The sequence below is a fragment of the Melanaphis sacchari genome, unplaced genomic scaffold, assembly GCF_002803265.2.
Source record: "Melanaphis sacchari strain LSU unplaced genomic scaffold, SCAv2.0 Contig4_pilon_pilon, whole genome shotgun sequence".
Taxonomy (NCBI): Eukaryota; Metazoa; Arthropoda; class Insecta; order Hemiptera; family Aphididae; genus Melanaphis; species Melanaphis sacchari.
The window spans coordinates 4384932-4398010 of NW_020271335.1; the positions used below are offsets into that span (position 1 = coordinate 4384932).

Here is a 13079-nt window from a genome sequence, read left to right on the forward strand (position 1 = left end):
GATGACGAAGATGGATCTTGAACAGAGCTTAAAGATGTGCTTGGTTCTTCCGTCGTTAATGATGACGAAGATGGACCTTGGACAGTGCTTGAAGATGTGCTTAGTTCTTCCGTAGATACCGATGACGAAGATGGATCTTGAACAGAGCTTGAAGATGTGCTTGGTTCTTCCGTCGTTAATGATGACGAAGAAGGACCTTGGACAGGGCTTGAAGATGTGCTTAATTCTTCCGTAGATACCGATGACGAAGACAAATAGTTTATAGAGCTTGGAGATGTGCTTGGATTTAATATAGTAGCTGATGAAAATGGTAAAGTTGATGACTCGTTGTAATTGTCCTCTATATTGTTAAACATAATTTTAAAATATTAAAATAATATTAATGTTTTTTTTTTCTATAAAATTAGTAAATTATTGTTGTTGATTTATTTATACATTTTATAATGTTAAAATAAATAGCTGTAACCCCATTTATAAATTTGACTTAGTTTTAATTGATAGGGTTTGTGTAAAAGAATCGTATTTTAATCAAAAATCAAATACAAATAAAGAATTTGTATTGGTAACAGCCTACGGATGCATATTATCACACTTAAATTTTATTATAAATATTTTAAAACATCAAACTTATTTTGAGGTGATTTGATTTACTCATAAATTTCTATGACTTATTTTGATAAATTTATACTATAATTATAAGAATATGACATTTGTGTTTATGATTAAGAAACATTTTTACAGTTATAATAACAAAAAACAAATTTATCGTAGTAAAAACTAATAGTTTAAATGAAACATAGATTGCACGTCTAAAGATTATTTATAGCCAAGAAAACATGAATTATATTTATAATAAATACCTAATATCTAGTAAAATAAGTACCACAAGTTTTCGAGTATAAAATCAGTGTATATTTGTTTTTAATTTTATATTTATTACTATGGTATTTATAAATTGTAATTTTTTTTCATTATCCAATGACTACTGGAGTACAGCAGTGTTTTGAAACTATACCTATTTACAACATACTGAAATCAATTGTCTATAAAGTAACATTAAATAATATAAATAATATCTTATAACATGCCATTCACATCTATTATATTACCTATTAGTTTTTTTTTTTTTTTTTTAATACTGATTGAACATTTTTTTTTTTTTAATATTTACTTAATTTATTAATTTAAGGTTATGGGTATTTTTTAAATAATTTTAAATTTCATCTATCCGTAGAATATCTAACCGATCTATATCTGTTTATTTTTATTTAAAAACAAATTTACTTAACTGAACTAAAGTAGTAAAAATATGATTCACTTTCCTACTCTTGATAAACATTATCATACAGTTGCTATGTTAAAATTCAGTAGCTTCAGTGAACCAATGTTGTACTTCACTTAATACTTAAGTTAGAATTAATCTTGGGGAATAAGAGTTTTATTTAAAGATAAACTGAGTTAGTAAAATGATTTCTTTTTTTTATTATTGTTGAATAAAAAATTTGATAGTTTTATATATAAAAAAAAAAAAAAAAAACGATTTTAGTAATAGTTCAACTTTCTACGATATTTTATTTTAAACGTTTAAAATATATTTAGCTAAGTAATCTTAATATTATAAGCTATAAAATTATATAAATACCTATTAAAAATTATATTTGAATTTAAAATATGTACTTCTAAATAAAAAATAACAAGTATTAATATGAAATTTTTATAAAGTATGAATAAATTAAATCTTAAGTTTGCAAAAATCAATAAGTTAGAGTAGATTATTTTTTAAATAATCTTACTATATAAAATCTCTATAACTCGTAAAAGATTAAATTGCATACAAAAATAAAATAAAAATATATTTTCAGTTTAATTTTGATATTAATTTATTTAATAATTATTTGAATAATGATAAATATGTAAAATAAAGTATTCGTATTAAAATATTATAACATTTTATTAGAATAATTATTTTATTTTATTTATTATTATTATTATTTTTTTATTTAATTTGACATAAACTTAAACTTTAGTCATCAACGTTTACATTTAATTGTATTGTAAGAAACTTCTTATTTTTTATGATTAATAGTTTCATTTTTGAGCATATAATCTTCAAAAACAATGTTACAATATATTCTGGACACAAAATAAGCAACTATAATCAGTCATGTACATGGACAGTTTGATGGCATTACTTTTCCGAAGTCACTATATCATAAATTGTGGCGTCTATAACTGATACTCTTTTGATATTAAATACTAAGCTTTTAGCAACATAGAAACTTATTTATAGTTTTTCTAATAATGCTAAATAATGTCAAAGTTCTGTCTAAATATTTGAACTATTTTCTTGGTTCATTATCTAAAATATTTTATTCAAAAATAATATATTTTATGATTATTTTACATTTAACACCATAATAAAAATTAAAAAAATGTTAAATTTTGCGATTCACCATTTTAATGCAATCATTAGGTATTATAATGTTATTAAAAAAAAAACCAAGTTGTACCCTTAATCTAATTTAATTTTTAAATTTTACATGATAATTTTTATATAAAATAGTCAAACATTAAAAATCTTAAAAAAATTTTTGTAATTATTTGACTGTATATTATATTTTGTATAATTTTGAATTTTCTAAATTAATCTCAAAATCATATACCTGCATTAATTAGTAGTATTTATTTCCAATTAACTCATAATAATTAGATATAATAGGTAATTATGTGAATAAAATATTTAATATCACAGCAAATCATTATGCGAGGACCTTCAATTGAATAATAATTTTTTTTTTTTTTTTAACTATAAATTTGATAATTGATATTATTTATCATATATTTAATTTACTTCATATCGTAATCCAAACACTTTAAATAGGAGTTAGGTATATTTAAGTATTTATCGTATATATAGATGGACATTTTTACAACGCCCCAACTGATAAAATAACATATTTTGTGAAATTAGCTTGCATCGAACATGTATTAACATTTAGATGGTTAGTGTTTTTAAATTTATAGTATAAACATTTTAAATAAGACCCTGCTATATCATATTATATCATGTATAAGGTACTTACGGCTGACTGGATTCGCATAAGTAAAACTCAACTCGCTTAAAATTAAAATAGTTAAAACAAATATAAATTTAAAATATACGTTTGTCGACATTATCACGGTGTGATCACCAAAAGTGATCAAGAATCAAAAAATAACAATATTAAAAAATAAAAAATAAAATAATGGACGAATTAGTGGACAAAATATTTTGAAAATAGAAGTCCTGTCGTACGTACTGCTTGGATCGGTAGACAGACATAACTCGTTGTCATTTTGCAGTCACATTGAGCGTGTGGGTAACTTACTTCTATGCAGATGATAATTATTCATTTATGAATATTACATCAGAAGGTGAAATTACAAGTCTGCATAGACGTGATTTTTTACGAAAATATAATCTATAAAAATATAAAATAACCAATATTTAACATTAAAAAAAATGATTCTTATCAGTCACGTAAGCCAGAAATGTTTTAAGCTTGTCTATGGTTTATCTATGTCACAGATGATGTATTTTTAATTTTTTTAATATTGAAAATTGTCAAGGCTATGTTAATAGTTATAAATATATTAATATTTCAAAATTGACGATCACATAAAATGCTATCGTTATTGAACAAATTATACATTTTTATTAATTAGCAGTTTTTATCATAAATAATTTCAAAATTATTCATGATCATTTTTAACTACAAAAATCGACAATTTGTGAATATTTATGTTATTTTTATCCCAAATCTAAAATATTTTATGATCATAAATTATTTAATTAAATAACAATTTTTTTTTTCATTTTATACGCATCAAACGAAAATATTCATTTGTATTTCACACAGACTAAAGTGTATTGTTTTCTGCTTTGTGTTGTCTATACAAATAAACCAAATAAAAATAAATATTCGATTAGGTACTTTAGTTTGCAACAGTAAGCGGCAGGCAACCTGCACTGTCTCGATAGTAATGCAATTTATAACGAAACAATTCAATGTTTTAGGATATAAATTATACATAGTTTCTTTGAATGTGACGCTGGTTTACGTAAACATTATATTTTATGTTTCATATTTACTTTTTATTTAGTCAATGGTGAAATTTAATAATAATAATGAAAAAAAATATAAAATATTTTAAAATTACCTTTAAATTGAAAAATGATTACACTTATGAAAGGTATTATTCGCTTAATATTTTTAGATTATATTATTTTAGTTTTACAATGATATAGGTTTATTTTTTACTAAGTTAAATATGCGACCAATTTTCGTTGAACGGAGTACTCTGAAAGTTTTATGTAGGTAACAATTTTTAAATTGAAAATTTTATTTATTGCTGGTACTTTGAACGTTTTTTAATTTTCTTAGTAGTTTCCCTAAATATAATACATAAAAAGTATCAAAAAATGATATAATACAAAAAAAAAAAAAAATAAAAATAAATGATAAATTTATTTCTGTTAAATTTTTATTTAGAAAAAAAAACAAACGAAAACTAAAAATAACTATCACCAATTATTTATTATTTAATCGATTATAAGATGAAAGTTTTATAATTTTCCAACAATTATAGAACAGATTTTTGTAAATTTATTGTTTTTTCCTAATTATACTTCTGAAACCTGATATTTGAATATAAAATTAAACAAAATAATTATTATTATACAATACATTAAATATAATGAACTTAAAACGTTTGTTAAATAAATAAGTTTAAGCTAAGTTAGAGACATAATATTGTACATTATTAGTGTTTCTTAGAATACCTATATTATGTTGAATACTTATATCAACACATTTTATTTCATTCTCAATTTCATAGAAGTATATTATGTATTATACAACTATTAGTTTTGTATAAGTTTATATATATATATATATATATATATATAATTATAGTACAATAATCCCACCTATATTTAATATACATTATAAAAAATAAACATATTTTCTTAGTGGATATATTCTAATTTTATTTAAATAATAATAATAATTAGTAAATCAACTTAATGAAAATGTCCTACTATTCATAACTATAATATAAATATTTAGGTCTTAACAACTTTTTAGAAAGTATAATGTAGAATATGTTATCATTAAAACTAAACAAAAGAAGAAACTTTCAGATTGGGATCAGTTATTATAATATTTACAAGTTAAAATATATCATTTTTTATTTTTTACTTTATTTCGGTTCATAGAGAATTAAAGTGGTCATTTTATACGTACAATACTTTATAATTTTATTTTATAAATGTAAAATAAATCTCAATATTAGTTACAAAGTAATTCAAAGTCAACAAAGTAGTATATATGAAATGTTGTTTTAGCTATTTTAGTAGTTATAATAGATACATAAAAGTATTTTTTTTTTTTTTTTAAGTTCGTTTATATTTTATACATTTAAACAAAACTTAATAGTTAGTTTATAAGTATTTTATAGTTGCGCTCATAAGTCACTTCAATAGAAAACTTTGTTATTGATTTATATTAAATAATATAGTTACTTCCTAAGAAATGAAATTATTTATTTAGTATATAGGTATTTTATAAAATAAATTTGTTTGTTATGAATGGCTAATGATCATACAGAGTAAATAAACGAATGTTAAACTATTTTATTAAATGCCTATATTTATATGTTTATATAGTTATTTATTTAATGCCATTATGATATTGGAACTAAACATTTCAACTTTTTTCTTGCTTTAAATTATTATAAATGTGTATGTGTATGTATTATAATCAATGGATAATTCCATTTCGTTTTAAATGAAAAGGGAAAACTAATTTATTCATGTTAAATTAATATACAAATGCAACTGTGGATAAAGTAATTAACCAATAATATGATATCCACGTAACCGGTGACCACGTTAAGGTGTATTAGGGATATCATTGACATCAGATTGAGTAAATAATATGCTATAACAGTGCTGAGAGAGTGTTCAAGTAATTGATTTACTCTCAACTGTAATCCCATTATAGAAAAACTATATCACGTAAAAATAATATGCTATTATACAATTATACGATGCATTATTACGATCGTCTTAATGTAATATATATTTGTAAATATCATATCATTATAAATTAACTAATATTTAAATAAATGTATATATTTAAAAAAAAATGTATGATTATGAATTATATTTCTATAATCTTAAGTCATTATCGAGAAGTAATTTCAAACATTGATGTGGTTTTTATTTCATAGAATTATACGTATTTTTATTTAGCTTTATACTTCAAAAGTTAAAACTAATAAGTTTTTAGTGTAACAAGTTTTATTTAAAATATGCTTCTATTTATTATTTTAAATATCATAATTTACTTTGAAGAGCATGAATTTACATGAATTCCTTTAGCTTAGACTCTAAATGGATCATTTAATGTATTGGTTTTACGATTACGATAAAAAGTAATTTAATATAAAATAATATTTCTTGTATTCGTTCGTATTATCTATCTATTTAACTGATAATATAATAAAAATGTTATTCAGATCACATAATAGTCAAAACTTAATCTATAATATTGTTTGATAAGAAATAGTTTTGTTTTTTATAATTTTAAATTTATTTGGTATATTTAGTATGATCACCGACATGTGTGCTTTTTACCTTACTTTTTATTTTCTTATATAATCTTGAAAACAACTCGACATTCCATTTAAAATCTATTGGCCGGAAGACATTTAAAGTCACTTTTGGTCCCAAAAATATCCTAAACGGATTATAAAAGTAAAACGACCAATAACAAATGACAAACATCGTTGACCTCAGAACCGTAATAAAAGAGGAAAAGTTTTTAACAACTTTAGTCTATTATAGACCATTCCCAATACTTTATAAACTATGGTGATTTGGATTTTTAAATATATAAATTTAAAAATCAAACTAAACATTCATTGACTCCAGATACACCAAGTTCACAATAATAATAGATTTTCAAGAAAAAGAACAATACATCTCAATACTTGTGGTTGCATGCTTGTACGGTGACCCACATATATGAAAACTTGCTCACATAAAAAAAAAAAAAAAAAACAGTAACGAGTACACATAAAAATGTATTTAATATATATATATATAACTAGATATTTATGTATTAAAATTCGAATACATATAAAAAGTTATGTTTTTTCCATAAATTATTATTCAAAGCAATATATTTAAATTCTCAAATAGAGGTATACGAATACCTATATATTATTATATATATATAGTTTATAGTGGCTTATTTCAGACATAATATGCAAATAATGATTTGATGTTAATAAATTATTAAATACTGTTACATTCGTAATTAACTTACAGTTTACACCGATGTTTACAAGAACTAGCATTATATAATTCATAAGTCTAAAATTCCAGATTGATGAATGCCTAAATTCTATTCAACATCATTTTCAGAGTAAGAATTTTTCTATTATATTCTATCCTTAGTAAATATAAAACATATAATGTATTGATTTCATTTGATATTTATATATATTTTTTGAATACAAATTTAATTACAGTTATTAACATATAACGTGTATTTATCGAATTTTTTTTTATTATTAAGAAAAATAAGCAACAACACAGGCATGTGAATTATACTTTATATACTCAACTCATAATTGTTTTGATAATATAAAGCTTTCACTAACGTGGTGGTACAATCGATAAAACAACGTATCAGAATACCAATGCAGGGTAACAGCACTTTATTTTATTCTCAGGAGCTTAAAGAAAAATAAATCCAAAAACTTAATTACCTCTGATCGTATAATTGCACATATATATTTGCAGTTTATATTGAATAATAAATTAAGTAAAAAAATAATTAGTTTTCCTAATTCAATTTATTTATTATATAAGTTACGTGCGCGTGTTTTGTATTGTTTTAAGTTTCTAATTATTATGAATCGACTAAAATCTTAATTTGATTAACTACTATGCAAGTGTTAGCTCAAAAACTATTAACAAACTAATATATTATCATAATGAAATATAATATACGTGTGTGTGATAGTGTGCGCATTATGATAATATTACACCTATAACCAACATAATATCTTAGTATTGAATAAATTCATTATATTTATGTAGTTTTAGTCGCTGCAGTAATAGAAAACTTAACTGAAACTTTTTATGTGTGTATTATGTTAAATCATTTGATCGTTTTGTTCTACTGAACACCTATTATACTGCAGTAAAACGTACACAATAGTTTATAAACAATAATGAACTTATAAACTGAGTTAGATTAATTAATGTTGTGTTTCGTCATAATATTGGTAAAAAATTACCTAGATATAATACAACGTAAGAATATAATTATACATATTGCGTAATGATAAATATATACGGTTGATCCACTAAGCATGCTCACTATATGCATTTTCATTCAATATTGATTAATTCAAATCTTGATTTCTTTAACTTTTAAATATTATAGTAAAATACCCCGTTTTTAAAATCTCAAGTATTAAAGTTACTTTAAAGCTTAAGTTACTTAAAAGCGCGAACTTAGTCGATACACATTAAAAAAAAAAAAAACAATATCGGATATGAGGGAATATAATAATATATAAATAGTATATTATGAAGTTATATCGTAATCGAATATTATTTTTATAGTTGTGGCTTAAATCACCTTTATAATAGACGTGAACCATTGTCAAACAGGTGTATTCTATACCGTATATTTATAATATATTAACAACCCCGTATGATGTGTATTTTAGTCTTAGGTTTCGAAGTTGTTGTGTAATTTGAGATTTTAATAATATCTTGAAGTCTCCGGTCTGTACAAGACGTGTTGTTTTATAGCGTTTCAGGTAGGTAGGAAGATGTAGGTTCGAGTGAGGTATACCTTTGTCGAAGACGTGTCGATTAATAATAATAATAATAATAATAGTAATATGACTGGATGTTGTATCGGTGATGTCGGGTGCAAATCCACAATTTTTTTTTCTATCGTTCTCTGCGCCTATTCAGATTGTTTTGACGGCTATTAGAAATCCGCCCGCCGTCTATTCAATATATCATTTTATATTATGATATAGGTACACAACAATAATAATGTTACTATTTAATCCCCACTCACCGAAACGTTAGGGTGTACAGTGTACACCGTGTCGCGACCATTCGAATCGGTCCACACATGCGTAGGCACTGTAGATTGATGTTGATACTCCGTCCCTAGTAATATTATAGGTACATATGACTTTTTGTTATTTATCATTATTTTTTTTTCAACCAGGTTTGCGTCATTCGTTATATTATAGTGTGTGTATACTTCGAAGATGTTCACACAATACGGCCTATAGAGATGTCGGGGAATTGGAAATTGAAACATTTTAAATAGCATTTTTCTTTCTTTCATACTATCCTCTTGTATTTCTTTTTATAAAATATGTATGAAGTCAGTCTGAAGATATTATTATTATGATTTAATGGTGTTTCTTGTCAGCCATCTCACAAATGTTACATTGAATGGAATTTACTTTATGTGCTTATATTTGTTTATAATTCACGTCAATTACCATATGAATTGGTCGAATGTTTGATATATATATATAAATATTATATGTGTGTATGTGTATGTGTGTTCAATAAAGTATAATAATATGACATTACAAGGAATGAGAATTACGTAAAACAATTTACACATAGTATGATAAAGCATGCTATATTTATAATACAAACTACTGTGCATTATCTTGATGTTTTGTATTAGTCGTGTATAAAAATTAAAACTTGTTATGAAAACTTCGTTTGAAAATAAACAAAACCACCATTTTATAATGTAAAATAAAAATGAATCATTTTTGTGTTGTTGTTAAATATATTTTTTTAAATTAATTATTGTTGAATTTAAATAGAATTAATGATAATTTCTTTTATATTGAGCAGATTTAACTGTATATTATTGTATTTGATATCATCTGTAAGTACCAATAAAAAATAAAACTTTAAAACTAAGGACTGGTATTGTAAGAAATATAAATGTTATACACTTTTACGATATAAATATTTTAAAAATGTCAAGTATATACATTTTTCACAAAATCAGTACTTATTAATTAAAATAATTTTTACTTTTCAGTTATTCAATACATGTCACTTAATATTAAAATCAGTATCTTAACTTATGAAATAAATGTTAAATTTGAAATAAGATGCTCTATATTAATTATTGAAATTTTTGCCTAACATAATAATTAGATACTTATTTGTTTAAATTACTAAATAATATTTAGTAATATATACATTATATTATACATACAAAAAACGATACTATGATTTAAATTCCATTACTTTTAATTTTCTTGATTTAATTGAAAATTTAAACAGGCTAATTTAAATTAAATTAAATATTTGTAAATAGACATTAAAGCATTTCAATATTTTTGTACACAATATTTTAATATCATATACTAATAAAATGAACATTTAAAAAAAATATGTAATAAAAATACATGAAAAACACAATATATTTTATGACGAAAGAAGTCTTTTATTTAATTATTATGATAGTTTGATATGCAATTATTAATAATTATGAGATCAGTAGTATAGTAATTTTCAATACTTAAAGCATCTTAAGATATAAAATATAGCTATAAAATTAATGATGTATAATAACTAAACATAAAATTAATAAAAAATACATTTTTAATTAATTAATAATTACTAGGTATTTATTTAAAATCCTAATAAAAGTCAAACTGTTATATTTGCACAGTTTTACTTAATCATTTACACTATATGTTTAAAATTTAAAAGAATGTGTTTATAATGCTTATAATACTAATTTAATTAAATAATAAAAAAAATATTAAATGCATTATTTTTTTGACATCATCTTCGCCATTAAAATGTAATATATATTTATTTTTATTTATAGCGTTATCTGCGTAATTATTTATGATTTTCTTTTATTAAAATAAAATTATACTAATAAATTCTCATAACTACATAATATATGTATGAAAATAACTCATTTACTCACAAACTTATTGGAAGTCATTATATTTTTACTACTTACATACCCTCAAGGTATAAAACACGTATCAGTATTGTTTTTATGATTTGATGCTATTGTGGTTTTAAAATGAAAAGATGCATATCGGAATACTATTATGTATTCGTATTGTATAATGGATGTGTAAATTCAAACACTCGTAAACGTTATTTTTCCTATTGCTTTTCCGACGAGATGGGTAGTTGAGATTGAAGAGAATGACAAATGTGATAATCAATCAAATGGAAAAAAAAGCTAAGGGCGAATATATGACGTTATAATAAATATACAAAAAAAAAAAAAAATGCGCACAAATTACCCGGTAATCGTATGTATAATGTTAGGAACCTCGTCAGAAATGAAAACATTGACAAATTTCCAAGCATGCGATGATATATTTATGAGTAATTTATTCATTTCAACATTTTCAATTTTATAAATTCATAAAAATGTAAAAAAAAGTAGTTCGAGCGTATAAACAGTTTAGACAAACATAAATTATGTTGTCGGTAAATGATTAAAAATAATATTAATTTTACTAATTTACATACATTGTATACAGTAAAACTATTATTTCGTAGAAAAGACTTAAACACCGTTATCATGCACGTGTATTCTTGAAACAATACTAAAAAATATTTTTCTGTTCGTAACGTTTAGATAAATAATATTTATTTATGAATTTATAATTATAATAACTACAGAGCTACCACTTAAATAAGTAATAGTTTATAAGAAAGTTTTCCATTGTTGGCTAAATTTAAAGATATTGATGCATACAGAAGGGCGTAGAAATTAAATTACATTCATAGCTATATACTATCAGCTATTGAATTAAAATACAGTTTTATATCTAAAATTAAGTTTAATTTTGTTTAGCTCTATAATAATGTTTTTTTTTTATTTTTCACGGATCGAAAGTTAAAAGATATTAGTTATTATTAATGAATACAAAATAGTGTAGATGTGCTTTGTGAATTTCGTATTATAAAATATATTATGTTTTTGAATTTGAATTATTAAATAAATCTGAAATGTGTAATAAAAATTACTATAATATAGTATAATACTAAACATTTTACCATAATATAGTATGTACGTTGGTAATAAAAAAACTGTAACGTTTTCGATAAAATGAGAAAAACAATGCATAATCGGTGTAATTTTATTAAAATAAAAAAAAATATATTACTTTGTAATATTGTATATTACAAAATAAGTAATGCACGAGTCTATATTTTGTATACTATTGTATATTACGTAGGTACCCGCATTCAAAAAATGACTTAATAAGTACCATCATAAATATGAATAGTAGTCTTTACGTAGAGCTAATGTATGTTTATAATATTAATAATATAAAAATGATAAACTATAACGATGTAAAATCTTCGAAGTCCATTCAACTAAAAACTGCGGTTGCAAAGACCTTTTTATATTGACCACTGCTGTGATTTGTATTTTTATGTTTACCATATTAATATAGGTTTCATTAGATTTTGAATTGTCGGTGTAAATTGGTTGTGATCAAATTATCTAAATGGTTATATAATAAATTACATTAGGACTGTGCGCGGCATAACTAACAACTATTATTATATATACATATAAGTAGGTACTTAACTATAATTGTCTATTAAAAAAGAAAATTGTCATATGTTTTATTTTACAATCCTGATTTAAAAAAAAAATATATATATAAATAATAACAGACATTGATCAACCACTGTTAGTAATAATAATAATAATAATAATAATATTTACTCACGCATTACAATATTCGTTATTGATTTTCGATGGAAATACATGGTTGTTGTAAGAACGATGGTATATAGTTTCGAAAAACGGCCTAAAAATTAATAACACCCACCGTAATCTCATCGTCCTTATATTGTATACCTACAAAGTCCACTGTACTAGACACACATGTGACATTAATATTTTTACGATTCACTAGGTACTTAACGGAAAAAACTGTACCACATATTAAATAATATCTCATTTTGC

The 13079-nt window shown here is 22.7% G+C and overlaps 2 protein-coding genes across 6 annotated transcripts in view; one reads left to right on the forward strand and one right to left on the reverse strand.

Annotated features, from left to right (window-relative positions):
- The window catches only part of LOC112598708 (putative protein TPRXL), a 4486-nt gene extending 1116 nt beyond the window's left edge, over nt 1–3370 (reverse strand). Inside the window, exons 1-2 of one of the 2 annotated variants that reach the window (XM_025345269.1) lie at nt 3084–3370; nt 157–340 (exon numbers count right to left, since the gene is read on the reverse strand). In XM_025345269.1, the coding sequence (XP_025201054.1) occupies nt 157–340; nt 3084–3174 (275 nt within the window). In that variant the 5' untranslated portion in view covers nt 3175–3370. Of the gene's footprint in view, nt 1–36; nt 341–3083 lie in introns of both variants that reach the window. The other variant, XM_025345268.1, reaches the window with a different exon arrangement.
- LOC112598707 (ADAMTS-like protein 1) overlaps nt 1–13079 on the forward strand; it is a 171162-nt gene that overhangs the window by 8557 nt on the left and 149526 nt on the right. The gene's annotated exons all lie outside the window — the stretch shown is intronic.